The sequence below is a fragment of the Rosa rugosa genome, chromosome 6, assembly GCF_958449725.1.
Source record: "Rosa rugosa chromosome 6, drRosRugo1.1, whole genome shotgun sequence".
Taxonomy (NCBI): Eukaryota; Viridiplantae; Streptophyta; class Magnoliopsida; order Rosales; family Rosaceae; genus Rosa; species Rosa rugosa.
In genome coordinates, this window is record NC_084825.1 from 33925308 (window position 1) to 33943887 (window position 18580).

The 18580-nt window shown below is 39.6% G+C and overlaps 3 protein-coding genes across 3 annotated transcripts; all 3 read left to right on the top strand.

Annotated features, from left to right (window-relative positions):
• Positions 1-1635: 1635 nt before the first annotated feature.
• LOC133715935 (subtilisin-like protease SBT4.14) lies at positions 1636-6589 on the top strand. The gene is made up of 11 exons (XM_062142636.1): positions 1636-1862; positions 1942-2036; positions 2131-2228; positions 2358-2501; positions 2622-2727; positions 3218-3731; positions 4337-4434; positions 4534-4758; positions 4857-4965; positions 5043-5256; positions 5883-6589. The coding sequence occupies exons 1-11, from the start codon at positions 1764-1766 to the stop codon at positions 6422-6424; spliced, it is 2244 nt and encodes a 747-aa protein (XP_061998620.1). The 5' UTR covers positions 1636-1763; the 3' UTR covers positions 6425-6589.
• Positions 6590-7399: 810 nt separating this feature from the next.
• Positions 7400-10548, top strand: LOC133713382 (subtilisin-like protease SBT1.1). The gene is made up of 2 exons (XM_062139386.1): positions 7400-7671; positions 7783-10548. Exon 2 carries the CDS (start codon positions 7788-7790, stop codon positions 10095-10097), a length of 2310 nt encoding a protein of 769 aa, XP_061995370.1. The 5' UTR covers positions 7400-7671; positions 7783-7787; the 3' UTR covers positions 10098-10548.
• Positions 10549-11384: 836 nt separating this feature from the next.
• LOC133713763 (probable pre-mRNA-splicing factor ATP-dependent RNA helicase DEAH5) lies at positions 11385-17347 on the top strand. The gene is made up of 3 exons (XM_062139790.1): positions 11385-11535; positions 12478-15779; positions 16582-17347. Exons 2-3 carry the CDS (start codon positions 12502-12504, stop codon positions 16973-16975), a joined length of 3672 nt encoding a protein of 1223 aa, XP_061995774.1. The 5' UTR covers positions 11385-11535; positions 12478-12501; the 3' UTR covers positions 16976-17347.
• Positions 17348-18580: the final 1233 nt, after the last annotated feature.

Below are 18580 nucleotides of genomic sequence, written 5' to 3' on the forward strand. Positions count from 1 at the left end.
AGAGAGATCCGACGTCTTCTGGAGAGAGAGAGAGAGAGAGAGAGAGAGAGAGAGAGAGAGAGAGAGAGAGAGAGAGAGAGAGAGAGAGAGAGAGAGAGAGAGAGAGAAATCGGTGAGGGGGGAGGAGAGAGAAATCGGTGAGGGGGAGAGAGAGAGAGAGAGAGAGAAACTGAGAGTAGAGAGATTGAAGGAGAGGGCAAAAAAGTCCCAAAAATTAATAAAAAGAATTAATTGGGTAAAGGGGAAATAATCCCTTAGAGTGTTTTGGGTAAATGGGGTTTAAAAACTCTTAGTCGGGCAAGTGGGCACATTTTAAGCTAAAATTGGGTAAATGAGCATTTTCCCTAAATTTTAGTTTTTTTATGGGTATAAATTAAATGAGAGATTTTTGTTAAAAACATTAACTTTTAAATTGGATATGTCATATAAGGATATTCTTGGAAAGAGAAATGGGTTAGATAAGTAAATTTAATAATTGAAATTAAAATGTAGGGTGCAATGAGCAAGTAGAGTGAACAAAGAAAATGGTAGGGTGGCAATAGCCGCACCCTTGATTTATCTCCAGCTTGATATTGCTACTGTCAAGGATCTGTTATGGCTAGAGTTTAGCATTTGTTACAAGGCTAGGATTGAGCAGTTTGATATTGTTGTAATTACAATTGAATGCTTTCTGTAAATATAACCATGTATACCGCTATATATTGTAAAGAGTGCAATTGCACAAATCAATGGAAATCAATTTCTTCAAGTTTACACTACGTACAATCTTCCCAAGAATGTGGTCAAGCCTCTCTAAGATAAGCTTGATAATTTGGTAAGTTAAACCATCGTTGTTCATTGACTCCAAGAAACTGACCAAGTTATCCTTATTTGTACCAATGAGAACAGCAAGGATCTTTTTTGCTTGAATTGGAATTCAAGTAATTGAAAGGGTATAGCTAGCCTCTTTGTTTCCAAGCCACTGCTCTGAGTTTGAAAGTGATCCCTCCATCATTAGTTAAAAGCTCTACCCTTGGTTATTAGTTCTATTGCAAATCATTCCAGCTGTGATAAAATTGATTTTGCACATCATACTCTAATTAAATTGGTATGTTTCATCAAATACTTGGATCAATTCATGTTGAATGGCACATGCATTTAAGAAATAGTGTTAGACAAGCCAAATCTTGCACTATTCGGTGTTGGCAATTAGATTTCATTTTATTTTACCTTAAGTATTGTTCTTAGTGCTCGAGTTATTCTAACCTTAAGTATAATGGTTTCTGGGTTCGTTTACAATACATTAATGTATTCTTACATTAAGTACGACGGTAGATTGGCTCGACTTGATCTTGAACTAGTATATGACTGTAGAGACCTGGTCCTGTAAGAAGTTAAGCCACAGATTTTGTCATGCATGACATTCTTCAGAATTGTCGAGTCTAAATTGTCATAACCTTATTCACATTTCACAATGTGTAAGAAATACATAGGAAACTGATATTTTCATCAATTAAGTTTCTCCAAAAGAAGCAATCCTGCCTAGCCTACACATGACATTGACTTGGCACAATATATGAGTATAGACAACCAGAATTTATGTTCTCTTACTTTTAAGGTTCCCCAAAACCAAGTTATGTTCAAGCTTCTTCTTAATCTTATTATTTTCTATTCTACTTTGTTCCTTGTGAAACTCAGGTAGGTTGTTATGTATACATATATATAATAACTCATTGGTCTAGATCAAGTATAGAGCTACCCAAAATACACCTTTATTTTCAAGCATGGGGAGCAAGAGACTCAGCTTCCATTCCCTTATTCTTCTTTTCCATATGATCCTAATAGACCTTGTTTGTGTCAAGGGAGATGAGCAACACCAAAAGGTACACAATCCCTAATGTTGAATTTAGTGTTATACTTGTTTGACATGCATTTCTAATCATGGTTATGAAAATTACACAGGAGTTTTACGTTGTATATTTGGGGGATCACCCTGCTGATCATGAAGACTCTGCAGCCCAAACACATATGAATGTCCTCTCATCTGTAACAGGAAGGTTAATGATCAACAATTTCTCTTTTCCTTACTAGAAAAAGGCACTAGATTTACAAATTTTATAAAGTTGAAGAATATATTGATGCCTTTTGCAGCTATTCTGGTGCTACAGAGTCCATGGTTTATAGCTATACCAAGAGCTTCAATGCATTTGCTGCTAAGCTTTCCAGTGACGAAGCCGAAAAGCTATCAAGTAAAGTACTATCTGTCAGTTTGATACACATACACCACGTCGCGTTTTAGTTGCTAAGGTACATGACGGACTGTCTGGCAAGAGAACACTTCTGTGATTAACTTGAGCCTTGTGTTTGTGAATGTACAGGAATGGATCAAGTTCTCTCTGTGACTCCAAATAGGTATCACAAGCTGCACACAACAAGGTCATGGAACTTCATTGGGTTACCATTAAAAGCTAAAAGAGATTTAAAAAGTGAAAGTGACATTATAGTTGGTCTCTTTGATACAGGTAACTGAAAAACTGACATCTAATTCCTGCTTGGTTAATTACCATTTTTTTTAATTTACTTCAGTTTTTAGATAATAGAACTTATGTATGCTTCTATGTTGGTATAAAATCTTGTATCAGGAATTACTCCAGAGTCCCAAAGCTTTAAGGATGAAGGCTTTAGTCCTCCACCAGCAAAATGGAAAGGAACTTGTGGCCAGTTTGCTAATTTCTCAGGATGCAACAAGTAAACTTTCAAAAACACTTCTATCACTTAGAGAGAGATTAGTTCCTAATTTACTTTAATTTTGGTAAAAATTCCAAATTGCTGTACACCAAAACATGCTTTCCTACATAATTGTCAATTTAATGTGCTTTTCTTTTACAGCACAAGAAAATGGAAAATGAAAGCATTTGTTATCAATATTATTAGCACTTTGGTCTTTCTCTTGAATATTACTTTCAACAAATAAAAGCACCCTGAATTTGTTTCAAATTTTTTTTTAGTTTTTGATGTGAAACATGCCCTCAACAATCATCAATATCAATATTGACATCTACATATTCCTTTTCCTTTTAAAATGTTGTTATATGACTTATATCTCTTACGTGTATCTTTGTTATTATTATCAGTGAAAGGAACTCGAACTTAATACCTCATCCACTATTGGGAAGGGCAATGCTGCTATACTAATAGTTAGATGATAACTAATGCTTTACTGCTATGTTATCTGTAGCAAAATCATAGGAGCTAGATACTTCAAGCTTGATGGCACTCCAGACCCAGCTGACATCTTATCTCCAGTGGATGTGGATGGACATGGGACTCACACATCATCGACCTTAGCTGGCAACCTAGTGCCGAATGCCAACCTCTCTGGCCTTGCTAAGGGCACTGCACGAGGGGCAGTGCCATCAGCTAGGGTGTCCATGTACAAAGTATGTTGGGCTAGTTTCGGCTGCTCTGACATGGACATTCTTGCTGCGTATGAAGCTGCCATACACGATGGCGTGGATGTCATATCGATTTCCATTGGTGGAGGGGGAGCCTCTTATACTTTGGATAGTATAGCAGTTGGTGCATTTCATGCCATGAAGAATGGTATTATTACAGTGGCCTCAGCTGGAAATGATGGGCCAAGTTTGGGGAGTATTGTCAACCATGCACCATGGTTGGTAACTGTGGCAGCTAGTGGCATTGATAGGCAGTTCATTAGCAAAGTTCATTTGGGCAATGGGAAGAATTTTGAAGTAAGTACTTTTGCTTAAATGATTTACAAATATCCATTAATTCATTATGTTGTTCTCAACTAATAGTCAGTTCTTTTTCTTCTTCAAGTTCTACCAAGTACTGAGAGATTAAAGTATATATATGTACTAACATGTTGAACTAAAAGTACTAATTGTTTTACTAAAAGTGTTAATGGATTGAACTAAAAGTACTAATTGTTTTACTAAAAGTAGGCAATGTGTTGAACTATAAATTTAGCGAAATTTGAATCGGACAAACAAATATACACCCTTCCTATTGTGCAGAAGTTATGCATGTTTGTCCAGCAGTTTCAGAGTTTGGTTGCTAAAAACCCTTATTTATTTTTCAAGATTTCCAAAACTAGTCCTTTGTATTTCATATAACCCTCTCAAGAAGTGCTTGAACCCTTTCCAGTACTGCTTGAATCCTCCTTATGTAAGACCTCCAAATTTGGTTAAAATATTATTAAAGGGTTAAGAAAGAAGGCGATAAAATTCTTTAGAAGGGTACACATGTTGCCTATTTTTCAATATTTCCATTGATTTTACTTGGTTGTGTTTATACTATGTAGTGAAGTTTAATTCCATGTTTATGGTATATGCAGGGGATTGGAGTGAGCACATTTAATCCAAATAAGACGTTGTACCCTCTTGTTAGTGGGGCTGATGTAGCACAAAGCTCGGAAAGCAAAGAAAATGCAAGGTATGATCACTTTGTTCCTCAGCTATCAAGAATAATAACAAGTCAAACTAATCTCACAAAACAAAGATAATTAGAGTTTCCGACTGTTGTGCATATCAGGTTCTGTGTTGAGGACTCATTAGACCCTAAAAAAGTAGAGGGAAAGATTGTTTTCTGCCAATTTAGATCTTGGGGTACAGATTCTGTCATTAAAGGAAATGGAGGAGTTGGTACCATTGTTGAAAATGATCAATTTCTCGATGCTGCTCAAATATTCATGGCACCGGGAACCATGGTTAACTCTACAATTGGCGAAAGCATTGATGCCTATATACATTCAGAAAGGTAGCTAGGAAATGATGAATAATAACTTGTGACTCAGTTTATCAAATGTTTGATATGTTCATAAAGTAAAGAAGTGCCTTTTTTTTTTCTTCATGTAGATCACCATCAGCAGTTATATTCAAGTCACAAGAAGCACAAAAACGTGCTCCATATGTTGCTTCATTTTCATCCAGGGGTCCAAATCCAGGATCAGAACACATTCTCAAGGTTAGTCATGATTATTTTTTCTAACCTTATCATCTCATTAGAAAGTTCAGCTCAAAACTGAAGCTGTTTTGATGCAGCCTGATATTGCAGCACCTGGGATTGACATTTTGGCATCTTACACTCCATTGAAGTCACTTACTGGGTTGGATGGCGACACACAATACTCAGAATTCACACTCATGTCTGGAACTTCAATGGCATGCCCACATGTTGCTGGTGTAGCAGCATATGTTAAGTCATTTCACCCGAATTGGTCTCAAGCTGCAATAAGATCTGCCATCATGACCACAGGTATGAAATATATATGCATTTTACAATTCTTCTCGGGTATCCTGGAGACATGCTGTTGCTTTCAACACTGCCAAAATCACTTTTATAACTAGAAGTGTTTGTTACAATGTCTACGGCGGTAATGGAGAAATATTGTTTGATGAGGATTACAAAAGAAGTCTAAATGCTTCCAAAAGAAGCACCTTGATGGTGGTTCAAGTTGAAAATTTAGAAAGAATTTGGGTTTCTATTATGTGCTTCTAACAAAAGTGCTGCACGCAGAAGCACTTCTCAAACAATACTGAGGACTTGGGGTGCTTCTGTACAGTGTAACACTTTATCAGTGTTTTGTTAGTATCACTTTTATTAGAAGCAAAGCTTATTAAACACTGGAGTGTTTCTTATATATTCATCTTGGAAGCACTCCATAACGAAGCACCTAACATGCTCCAGTAAATGCTTCCAAGTGCTCCTGCAACTCTAAAAGCACATTTACCTATCTATATAAAAATGTTACGAAAAAAAACGCTTTTTGTTAAATCTTGAAGCATCTTTTAGCACTTCGAATCCTTACTCATAGTGCTCTAGTATAATGCTTAAATTCATCCTGGCTTACAATCTCATTAGAATCATTAACTCTTTATCAGCAACACCGATGAGCCATAGAGTGAACACAGAAGCAGAATTCGCCTATGGTGCTGGTCAAGTGAACCCGAGAAAAGCTGTGAATCCAGGCTTAATCTATGACATGGATGAAATGTCATACATTCAGTTCCTATGCCATGAAGGCTATAGTGGCTCCTCATTAGCCCCTTTAGTTGGCTCAAAGTCCATAAACTGCTCCTCGTTGATTCCTGGACTCGGCTACGATGCTCTCAACTATCCCACCATCCAGCTCAGCTTGAAAAGCAGCAAGCAACCGACAGTAGCTGTTTTCAGAAGAATTGTCACTAATGTTGGTCCTGCTAGTTCCACATACAATGCCACCATCAGAGCACCAAAGGGAGTGGAAATCACTGTCAAACCCATGAGTCTGACTTTCTCTCATGCTTTGCAAAAGAGGAGCTTCCAAGTTGTGGTGAAGGCGAATCCGATGGACAGTATGCAAATGGTGTCTGGCTCGCTCGGATGGAAAAGCTCTAGGTACACTGTGAGGAGTCCCATTGTGGTTTACAGTCCAGGAAATTAAGTAGCTTCTCATCATAAAGTTAAGTTCATTTGTGGAATTTAAGAGGATGTACTAGGTTACTCATGCTCTTAAATTGTAACTAGTCCAATCTTTAGGTTTAGTTGTTTCCATGTAAACTTTGTGCTTGTTTCAAAGTAAAATAAGGGATTATATGTTGGCAAGCTAGTGCTATGGTCCGTAGTATATATTAATTCTTCATAAGAACTAATAATAACTTCACCTTAAAGCAACCATCAGATTAAGCTCTCCCTTGAGCTTGATCTCATTAGTATTGATCTGTTTTTGAAAGTATTCAGTGACTATTTCTCTTCAATTAGTGCTATATGATATAACGAACCACATCGGGGGTCACATTTTGCGGAGGTGGGACCCACCCATACACGTAGCTAGTTCTCGCCTCCATGAGATGTGGTGATCAGTATATGTGACCTAATTAGTGGTACATATTCTCTTTTGATGTGTTCCTATATTTGCAACTGGCATGAGTTTCCATCTTACCCAAAGGACGATTTTCGCATGAGATATGTAATCAGTAAATGTGATACATACATGTGTGTAAGTGCATTCGATTGCTCTGATTTCAATGATTCAATCCCACTAGCACTGGCTTCTTGCTGGCTGTGATATTTGCCATACCTTGAATTGGACTCCAAGGAAGACTCTGGTGATGAGGGTCCATGTGCTCACTACCAAAAAGTACTAGCAATTGCTCATTTCATGTTGTCTACACTCTATTGATCAATCTTCCCAAAGGTGGGTTTCAAATCATTTTGCTAGCATGTGTATTATTTTCTTTGAGAAGAAAACTACAAAATGGGCATGGAACGCTATGATTGAAACTTGAGAATGCAAAGCTCCCTTTCTCACCCACCAACAAGCGTCTCTTAAACAAGCGTCTCTTTGCTTTAGGGGACCATAATCTTGTTGCAACTTCCTAGCTGTACATACTCCCGGCCTGCATTTTAATTAGGGTCATTGTTTCTATTTTTGGGTGCCTACTCTACTGTATGTAGCTTCTTCCAAAAGCAATTGGTTCAGAACCTTTCTAGTTTTGATCCAACTGAAGGCGTGCACTTTCGAGAGTCACGCTTATATAAGCAAAAAACAAGATCAAACTGTCAACTTCAAGTCATCGTAGGTTGCTTCATTTCCTATATAATATATTCTTTTTTTCTTGCCTATATAAACAAGGTCTTTAAGTTGGTAATTTTCATCCCAAATATACCATTTCATTCTTTGTTGTAAAGGTATACATCTAAACAAATCTTTGATTCTGTCTCTATTGACAGTTTTAAATTTGGCTGTTGTTATTTTCTTCATCTTCCTTATCATTTCTTGTTTGATTATTTATTTCACAGGTAACATGATGGTTAGAGCATTCCTGTTGTTCTTGGCTTTCATGGCTACAACTAGAACAGCTCTGATGGAAACACAGACGTACATTGTTCACATGGACAAGGCGAAAATCCCTGCCTCGGATCTCAAAGATCAACACTACTACTACAAAGCAGTGATGGATTCCATTACCGAACTCTCATCTCAAGAAGAAGAGGAAGAAGAAGGTGGCAAAGCATCAGCTCCTCAGCTTCTTTACATCTACAACACTGCTATTTCGGGTTTTGCAGCAAAGCTCTCAAGCAATCAACTCAAATCCTTGAGCCAAATCCATGGTTTCCTGTATGCCACACCCGATGAGCTTCTAACTCTCCACACCACACACACTCCTCAGTTTCTTGGCTTACAAAAAGGGAAAGGACTTTGGAGTGCTCCCAACTTGGCCTCGGATGTGATCATTGGAGTTGTTGACACCGGAGTCTGGCCAGAACATGTTAGCTTCAAGGACAAAGGAATGTCCCCTGTACCCTCTCACTGGAACGGCACTTGTGAACAAGGCACAAGGTTCTCACACTCAAATTGTAACAAAAAGCTTATTGGTGCAAGAGCCTTTTTCCAAGGGTATGAGGCCATTGTCGGAAGAGTCAATGAAACAGTGGATTATAGATCCCCTCGTGACTCCGAAGGACATGGAACTCACACTGCTTCAACTGCAGGCGGTAATGTTGTCAAACAAGCAAGCCTATTTGGCTTAGCAAAGGGATCGGCCAGTGGAATGAGTCATTCTTCAAGAATTGCAGCCTATAAGGCCTGTTGGCCATCGGGGTGTGCTAACTCTGATGTAACGGCTGCTATTGACAGTGCTGTTTCTGATGGGGTAGACATTTTGTCACTCTCATTGGGAGGTCTTCCGAAATCTTATTTTCGTGACAATATTGCTATAGCTTCATTTGGTGCAGTCCAACACGGAGTTTCCGTGTCATCTTCAGCTGGAAATTCAGGTCCCTTTCGCTCAAGTGTTAGCAATACCGCACCTTGGATCATGACTGTTGCTGCTAGCTACACTGACCGAAGCTTCCCAGTGATTGTGAAGCTTGGGAATGGACAAACTTATGAAGGGTCATCACTATATTCAGGTAAGAAAACTAAGCAGTTGCCACTTGTGTATAACAGAACAGCAGGTGGCCAAGGAGCTGAGCATTGTGTCGATGGCTCGCTTGACACAAAGCTGGTGAAGGGAAAGATTGTAGCATGTGAGCGCGGAACACACAGCCGGACTGAAATTGGAGAGGAAGTGAAGAAAGCAGGAGGAGCCGGAATGCTTCTACTCAATAATGAAGCTCAAGGAGAGGAACTACTTGCTGATGCTCACATTTTGCCAGCCACTTCTCTTGGAGCTTCGGCTTCTAAAGCCGTGAGAAAATACGCAGGTGCAGCAAAGAAACCTACAGCTTTGCTTCTGTTCCAAGGCACGGTCTTTGGTAAAACTGCTCCGGTGATGGCAGCATTTTCATCTAGGGGGCCAAGCTCAGTTGGACCGGACGTGATCAAGCCCGATGTGACTGCTCCCGGTGTCAACATTTTGGCTGCTTGGCCAGCCGAGACTAGCCCAACCAGGCTTAAAAGTGACAAGAGAAAGGTGTTGTTTAACATGGTCTCAGGCACTTCAATGTCTTGCCCTCATGTTAGTGGCTTAGCTGCTCTTATCAAATCAGTGCACAAAGATTGGTCACCTGCAGCAATCAAATCTGCACTTATGACTACAGCTTATACACTGAACAACAAAGGCTCTCCGATTTCTGATTTTGGCTCAAAAAATCAATCAGCTAACCCTTTTGCATTTGGTTCGGGGCATGTCGACCCAGAAAGTGCTGCCGATCCAGGACTAATTTATGATATCACCAGCAAAGATTACTTGCTCTATTTATGTAGCTTGAATTACACATCTTCCCAAATAGCTCTTTTCTCCAGTGGGATTAGCAACTTCACCTGTCCTAGCAACAGTGCAGTTCTTCTTCAGCCCGGCGACTTGAACTACCCTTCATTCTCAGTGGTTTTCAAAAAAGGTGGAATGAAAATGAGTGTGACATACAAGAGGACAGTGACAAATGTTGGTGCCATTAACCCTAGTACTTATGCAGTGCAAGTGGAAGCACCCATTGGAGTATCAGTTACTGTTGAACCTAGGAAGTTGGTTTTTAAGAAGATGGGTGAGAAATTGAGCTACAAGGTGAGTTTTGTTGGAGTGAGTACTAAAACCAATTCCTCATTTGGATCCTTAGTTTGGGTGAGTGAGAAATATAGGGTTAGAAGTCCCATTGCAGTGATTTGGGTGTAAGTGTTCTAGGGTTAAACAGAAGCAATAATGCAACCTCTAGTTTAGGTCGACTATGGGTGGAGAAAAGAGAAGCGACTTATCGCAGAACTCATTAACAGGATTTGAAAGCTTTTAGAAACATTGGATAAAAAACACTACTAGTGTATGTGATTGATGAACCAAAAATGCATCTAGAGGGAATTTTCAGATCTACTTGATTGTTGCAATGCTGCACCAGCACAGTTTTAGTGTTTTACCAGAAGGCCATTAGGTTCATGCAAGTTTTACTTTTACTGTTTTACACCAAGTATTTGGGTTACTTTTAGGTTCTGATTAAAGCTCATTTTCTGAGAAATATAAAAATCTGCAATGTTCTATTGTTTGCCATAGAATTATTTGATCCTGCTGCTATGGCAATTGATAATTTGATGGACTCTGGGCCAAAGTGAGAATTTCATATTTGAATTTTATATATCAGTGCTACTCATGTAGACCTAATTAATTGAACTTAGCTGACAAACTCATTTCTCTTTCCATCATGTATATTTACATCTTGCTTGTTTCAACTTTCAAGAAAAGATAAAACCTATAATGCACCTACATGAATACTTATATATATATGACATAATAACATGGAAAATTTCATAATATAATAACATGGACTAATTACATCACATCACTACTTGATGATCTTTACATGTGTCTTAACATAATGACATGAATTAAAATTAAAGTCACTCATCTTAATTACTTCAATGATTTAATTTTTTGTTTTTTTTTTTTTTTTTTTGTAATTATTGATGATGCAAGGAAAGGCATAAGAAAAGAGAGAAACAATAAAAACCTGATTGACTAACCATTCAGATGCTAGAAACCACTTGGATGTGTAACATGGATCGAACACGGCCGTGGTAACCTAACTCAAAATGTGAAACAGTGATCACTCAAATGAGCTTTCCTGCCACTAAAAACTCTCAAATTTAGTGACCGACCTACAAAACCGATGTCAGAAACCACTTTGATGCGTAACATTTGAACCAAACAACATCACAATACCAGGTCGCTAACCCTAAATGAGGTACTGTCACCATGTTACCGTAAAACACCCGTCTCATTTCTATGTATATATCATATAAATTGCTATTTTCATTGGATCTATTTTCTTAGTTGGGTCGGCCCAATTATTAAAGGCGCGGAGCTGAAGCCCTAAACGGGTGGGTTTAACCAGACCGGGTTCCTAAACCGACCTAGTCTAAACGAATCGGGCCGCCCATACACGGCTACTTAGGATTTGTGGAGGTTCAAAAACAAATAAAGAAAATCCACTTTCAAAAAAATTCTCCCTTTTTTCTCTTTCGAAGCTTGTGGAAAGTAAAAACCCTCTCCGCTACCGCTACCGCAATTCCGTCGCCGTCGCCGTCGCCCGCCGCACCGGAGATTCTGCTCCGCCTCCATTCAGGTACCCTATCGCCTCTCAACCGCCTCTGTTTTCGTTTTCTGTTTCTCCAGTTTCGTACGTGTATATGCTAGGTTTTATTTTTCAGTGATTTTGAATCGTTTACGTGTTTACTAGTTTTCGCTCCCATAACGTCGAATTGGATTACGGATTACACAGTGTGATTTTGTGAGTTGCATTATTGTATCTGGCCGGGTTTGATAATCTGTAGTGCATTTTTGGGATGTAGCAATTTCTGGCTGTTTTGCTTTTGAGCCATGTTTAGTTAGTTTTCGCGATGATTTATCTAATTTTAGGAATGAAAATTATGGATTCGGATTCCGCAGTTGGATGAAGGATTGATGAAAGCGTTGTTGTTCATCAATGCTTTATCTGAATAATGAAATGTATTGGAATTAGAGTTAGAGATGCTGATTGAAAGACCTGTCTTAGATCTCCAATTTAGTCGTATGCCTTTTCGAGCTTGATTTTCAAATCGAGGTTTTGGTTTTGTTGCATTTTGGTCCTGTTCTGGAGTGTCTCCAACCTCCTGGTGGAAGGTTGGGTTGTAAGAGAACCAGTATGGATGTGTCATCTGTAGAGGCAAATTTGCTGGACTAAACAAATATGAGGCATTTTTTTTTTATATTTCTTTGGGAAAAGAACATTAGTGGTCTGTACAGTTACTGTGTAGGACTCCTTCTCTTGTGACTTCTTTTGGTTTTGTGATAGATGTTGAAGTTTGGAGTTTCGATTGTTGAGTGACATGGTTTTCCATATCTTTGTCTCTCTGCTTTCGTTTTTTATTTTTGTTCATCTACTTTTTGCTTTTTCGCTGACGTGATTGTCTTAGTGTATCATCTCTCTCTATTTAACACCAAATAAAGAAAACGATAGATGATGGAATGGGGTTGAAGAATTTGGCTTTGATGGTCCGTTGTGACTAATACCTTTTTTCTTTGGCAGTGTTTGAATAACCAATCTCCAAAGATGGCTGCAGCTGATGATGGTTTGAAGAAGCTCGAGTACCTTTCCTTGGTTTCCAAGGTCTGTTCAGAGCTGGAAACTCATCTAGGGTTTGGGGACAAAGTTCTAGCCGAGTTCATAACTGAGATGGGACGAAACTGTGAGAGTGTGGATGAATTCGATGCCAAATTGAAGGAACACGGTGCTGAGATGCCTGATTACTTTGTCCGTACACTCCTCACTATCATTCACGCAATTCTTCCTCCTAAGGCAAAGTCCGAGAACGACTCAAAGAAAGAGAGCACTGCTGAAGGTAGTAAAAGCAAGTTCAAGGCTTTGTCTATTGCTGATAACAGGGATAGGGTAAAGGATATCCAGAGAGAAATTGAGTTGGAGGCCAAGGAAAAGCGAAATGACAGAGAAGAATGGGGAGATGGGCGTGAAGAAGATAGGCCCAGAGGTAGAGATGGAGGTAGAGGTAGGGGTAGGGAAAGAGATACAAATAGAGACAGGGACAGAGACAGGGACAGGGACAGGGACAGGGACAGGGACAGGGACAGGGACAGGGACAGGGACAGGGACAGGGACAGGGACAGGGACAGGGATAGGGATAGGGATAGGAGAGAGAGGGGAAGGGATAGGTATGATAGAGATGAAAGGCGGAGAGATAATCATTATCATGATTATGATCAGGGAAGGCATACAGATCGATCCAATAAGCACAGGAGGGATGAGTATGAAAAGGATGGAGATGTTAGAGAAGATGATGATGATAGGAGAGGAAGTAGGGATCAGCGGAATGGATTGCACCATTCTGATGAGCCTGAATTGTATAAGGTTTATAAGGGTAGGGTCTCAAAAGTGATGGACACAGGTTGCTTTGTTCAGTTCAGCGATTTTAGAGGGAAGGAGGGTTTGGTTCACGTTTCGCAGATTGCTACTCGGCGAATTGGTAATGCTAAAGATGTGGTGAAGAGAGATCAAGAGGTCTATGTTAAGGTGATTTCAATTTCTGGTCAAAAGTTGAGCCTGTCAATGAGGGATGTTGATCAGCATACTGGGAAGGATTTGCTACCTTTGAAGAAGAACTCAGAGGATGATTCTCTTAGGACAAACCCGTCGATATCAAAGGATGATGGGCCTGTGACAAGGACGGGTCTCTCTGGGATTAGGATTGTGGAAGAGGATGTTGCTGCCCCATCTCGCCGGCCATTGAAGAGAATGAGCTCACCGGAGAAGTGGGAAGCCAAACAGTTGATTGCCTCGGGTGTTTTGGGTGTCAAAGAGTATCCAATGTATGATGAAGAAACAGATGGGATGCTTTATGAAGAAGAGGGAGCTGAGGAAGAACTTGAGATTGAGCTTAATGAGGATGAGCCAGCCTTCTTGCAAGGGCAAACCAGGTATTCCGCAGATATGTCACCTGTGAAAATATTTAAGAATCCAGAAGGGTCATTGAGTCGTGCAGCTGCACTTCAATCTGCACTCATTAAGGAGCGTAGAGAAGTGCGTGAGCAGCAGCAAAGAACCATGTTGGATTCAATCCCAAAGGATCTGAATCGTCCTTGGGAAGATCCAATGCCAGAGACTGGTGAGAGGCATCTTGCACAGGAACTTAGAGGTGTTGGTTTGTCGGCCTATGACATGCCTGAGTGGAAGAAGGATGCTTTTGGGAAGACCGTCACTTTTGGGCAGAGGTCAAAGCTTTCAATTCAGGAACAGAGGCAGAGCTTGCCTATCTATAAGCTGAAGAAAGAATTGGTTCAGGCAGTGCATGAAAATCAAGTTCTTGTTGTCATTGGTGAGACTGGTTCAGGCAAGACAACCCAGGTAACGCAGTATCTTGCAGAAGCTGGGTACACGACAATGGGTAAGATTGGGTGTACACAGCCACGTAGGGTGGCTGCGATGTCTGTAGCCAAGAGGGTTGCTGAAGAGTTTGGCTGTCGTCTGGGGGAGGAAGTTGGATATGCTATTCGTTTTGAGGATTGCACTGGACCTGATACTGTAATCAAGTACATGACTGATGGTATGCTTCTTAGGGAGATTCTGCTTGACGAGAACCTTTCTCAGTACTCTGTGGTCATGCTTGATGAAGCTCATGAGAGGACAATCCATACAGATGTTCTTTTTGGATTATTGAAGAAACTTGTGAAGCGGAGACCAGACCTTCGTTTGATTGTCACATCTGCTACCTTGGATGCTGAGAAGTTTTCAGGTTATTTCTTCGACTGTAACATCTTCACTATCCCCGGAAGAACTTTTCCTGTAGAGATACTCTACACCAAGCAGCCAGAAAGTGATTATCTTGATGCATCTTTAATCACTGTTCTACAAATTCACTTAACGGAGCCGGAAGGTGACATCCTTCTCTTTTTGACGGGACAGGAAGAAATTGATTTTGCATGCCAGTCACTATATGAGAGGATGAAGGGTCTTGGTAAAAATGTGCCTGAGTTGATTATCTTACCAGTTTATAGTGCCCTTCCCAGTGAAATGCAGTCGAGGATATTTGATCCAGCCCCACCTGGGAAGAGGAAAGTAGTTGTCGCTACCAATATAGCCGAGGCATCACTGACCATCGATGGGATATTTTATGTAATTGACCCTGGATTTGCAAAGCAAAATGTTTATAACCCAAAGCAGGGGCTAGATTCACTAGTCATAACTCCAATATCACAAGCATCAGCCAAACAACGAGCTGGGCGTGCTGGCCGTACAGGGCCTGGGAAATGTTACCGCCTTTACACTGAGAGTGCATATCGCAATGAGATGTCCCCTACTTCAGTTCCAGAAATTCAGAGGATAAATCTTGGGACGACTACATTAACGATGAAAGCAATGGGGATAAATGATCTCTTGTCTTTTGATTTTATGGATCCTCCTTCACCCCAAGCACTCATTTCTGCTATGGAACAACTATACAGTTTAGGAGCCCTAGATGAAGAGGGTCTTCTGACCAAATTGGGTAGGAAAATGGCCGAGTTTCCTCTGGATCCACCATTATCTAAGATGCTACTGGCCAGTGTGGACCTTGGATGCAGTGATGAGATCCTGACTATCATTGCCATGATTCAGACAGGCAATATATTTTACAGGCCTAGGGAAAAGCAAGCCCAGGCTGATCAGAAGAGAGCCAAGTTTTTCCAGCCAGAGGGAGATCATCTGACTTTACTTGCAGTCTATGAGGCTTGGAAAGCTAAGAACTTTTCGGGGCCTTGGTGTTTTGAGAACTTTGTTCAGTCTCGATCCCTTAGGAGGGCGCAGGATGTCAGAAAACAGCTTCTAAGCATCATGGATAAGTATGTTCTTCATATTTGTCTTGCTGTATTCTGACCGTAAATTCATCATGCTGTATGTAATGGCTGCGTGGGTACTTTTTTCTAGGTTCACATTTGCATGCAAGGTTTTAAAACGTAGTTTTACATGTTTTGGTACACTGCATGCTACAAAAAGTGGACTTAGCTTGCTTTTTTCAATTTGTACTTTAGGTAATGCTGAATGCCATGCCTTCTTTTGTTTACCATCTAGATATTTGATACCTGAACAGCAAATAGGTCATTATGAATCGCATGCGATTGCAGAGTACAGAATGTTTTCATAAAATTAGGTAGAAATGTTGCCACCATTTTTCAGAAGATTAATTGTTTCAAGTTGCAACTTTTGGTCACCGTTTTGTTTATATCCAGTGTTTTAACCAGTCCTCTCATTTGCTGCCATTTTAGATATTGAACTGTTGATACAGTGTTTTTTTTTCCAAGAGATTTTTCAGAAGATTAATTGTTTCAAGTTGCAACTTTTGGTCACCTTTTTGTTTATATCCAGTGTTTTAACCAGTCCTCTCTTTTGCTGCCATTTTAGATATTGAACTGTTGATACAGTTTTTTTTTTTTCCAAGAGATGTGTGTTTCCTTTTTGGTAAAATTAACATTCTGATACATTAGCTTGGACATTGTGTTGGTTGATACTACAATGTCTGTTCAATCACTGTTTTTTTTTTTTTTTAAGACTACTATTTGAAGTACGCCACTGGTCAATTATATTTAAGTGTCGTGTTCTCATTTGATGGTTAAATTGCGTTCTGACTAGAATTGTGATTTTCAGGTATAAACTGGACGTTGTGAGTGCTGGAAAGAATTTTACAAAGATCAGGAAGGCAATTACTGCAGGCTTTTTCTTCCATGCTGCTAGAAAGGACCCACAGGAGGGGTATAGAACCCTAGTGGAGAACCAGCCAGTTTATATCCATCCAAGCAGTGCTCTCTTTCAGAGACAACCGGATTGGGTCATCTACCATGAGTTGGTTATGACTACAAAGGAGTATATGCGGGAGGTGACAGTCGTTGACCCCAAATGGCTTGTGGAACTAGCACCCAGGTTCTTCACGGTGGCTGATCCTACCAAGATGAGTAAGCGCAAGCGTCAAGAACGTATTGAACCGCTATATGACAGATACCATGAACCAAACTCCTGGCGTCTTAGTAAACGGCGTGCTTGATATGTGTTGGTTTAAGCCTGCTATCGGCATCATCTTGTATTGATTTTTCCTGTTAGTGTTAAATGTAAATAAATTGTACAACAACTCCAGCATAGTCTTATCTATTTCTTATCCAATTTGACGTCAAGGGAGGAAATCATAGCTCCAGAAAATTACATCTGGCTCTCCATTTCAGAAACAAGGAGGGCCGTGTCTTTCGTAAGCGGCAGAAATTTTTATTTGGGAAGGTTCTTTCTTCACATCTGCCATCTTTGTCAAAGATTCAAACCTTGCTTCTAACTCATCGAAAGAATCTTCCAAAATATTTTAGTGGAGCTTGAACGAGGTTTGTTTATTTACATCAAAGTAATATTTTTCTCTTTTATTTATACATATCTGTTTTTTTTTTTAATGCTATATTGATGTATGCTGTACTACTCTTGTTGACTTTAGCATATCTTTTTTTGTTTTCGATAAGGAAAGAAAGGACTTTAGCATATGTTTGATTGTTATGGTATTCGACTAATGCCTCTGGGAAATGAAAATATGTTTGATGGATGGCTTCAAGGACTGCTGACATCCTACAGTCACAAGTCCAAGCCTATTGTTGTTGTGATTTCTTGGACATGATAGAGTTTGGAACTTGGAAGTTTTGATTAGAGGATATGAGTTTCTTGAACCTTGTGGGTTTGAGAGAACTGTGAGAAGATTTGTTACTTCCTTGTCTAGTTGCTTTTCTAGTCTGTTATGCCAAGTTAACTTGTGGTCATTTCAAGACTAAAACCGTATGCCTGCAAGTGCTTAAGTTGTTCAGTTTGTATTCAATTATTTATAATATTTGTTTTCTAGGTGCTCAGAATGCTTTTCAATGTTTATAGCACTAATAGAGAACTAATTTCTTTCTCCATTACGCTTGAACTGCCTGAGACATTTGACTTCATAGGAATATTATAATTCAGTAGATTTGGTATTAGGTATGAATTGTGTTGGCTAATCTCATCGATAGAAAACACCATTTTTTATTCTTAATACAAAGAGTGTTTGGGGATATTGTGACCTCATTTTATTGTTTGAATAACATTCATTAAGATGCTTAAAATTGTCATATATGTGAAACTTTTCAAGTACGTTTGAACCACGGAGTCCATTGTGATAAAGAGTGTTTGGGGATATTGTTGGAATATGTGCTCAGTTTATATAACCTCCGAACCAAACCGAAACTATGTTTTCTTCAGGCCCTTTTATTTACCAAAGATGGCAGATAACTCCAAGCTGCTTGAATGGTATCTTCTTCCTGTTGGTGTGACATTTCACCACTTGCGTTGTGTGGTCAAAGTAGAGGGCCATTTGGCATTCTGTTGAAAAGTTCCCAGAACCGAATTTTCCAGTGACATCTTCTCCCGTCTCTTAGAGTCTACTGCATCTTGGTTATAAGAATTGTAATGTATAGGTGTGGAATAGCGATTCTCGCGTGCAAAATGCTCTGTTTTTGTGTTAAATGCTATGCATATTAGGTGATTTAAAGAACCAGTCTGTCCGGTAAATCTTACTTTTACATTAAAAAATGTTCGTCTTACCAGGCGGCATTAGGTTCATGCAAGTTTTACTTTTACATTAAATATTTGT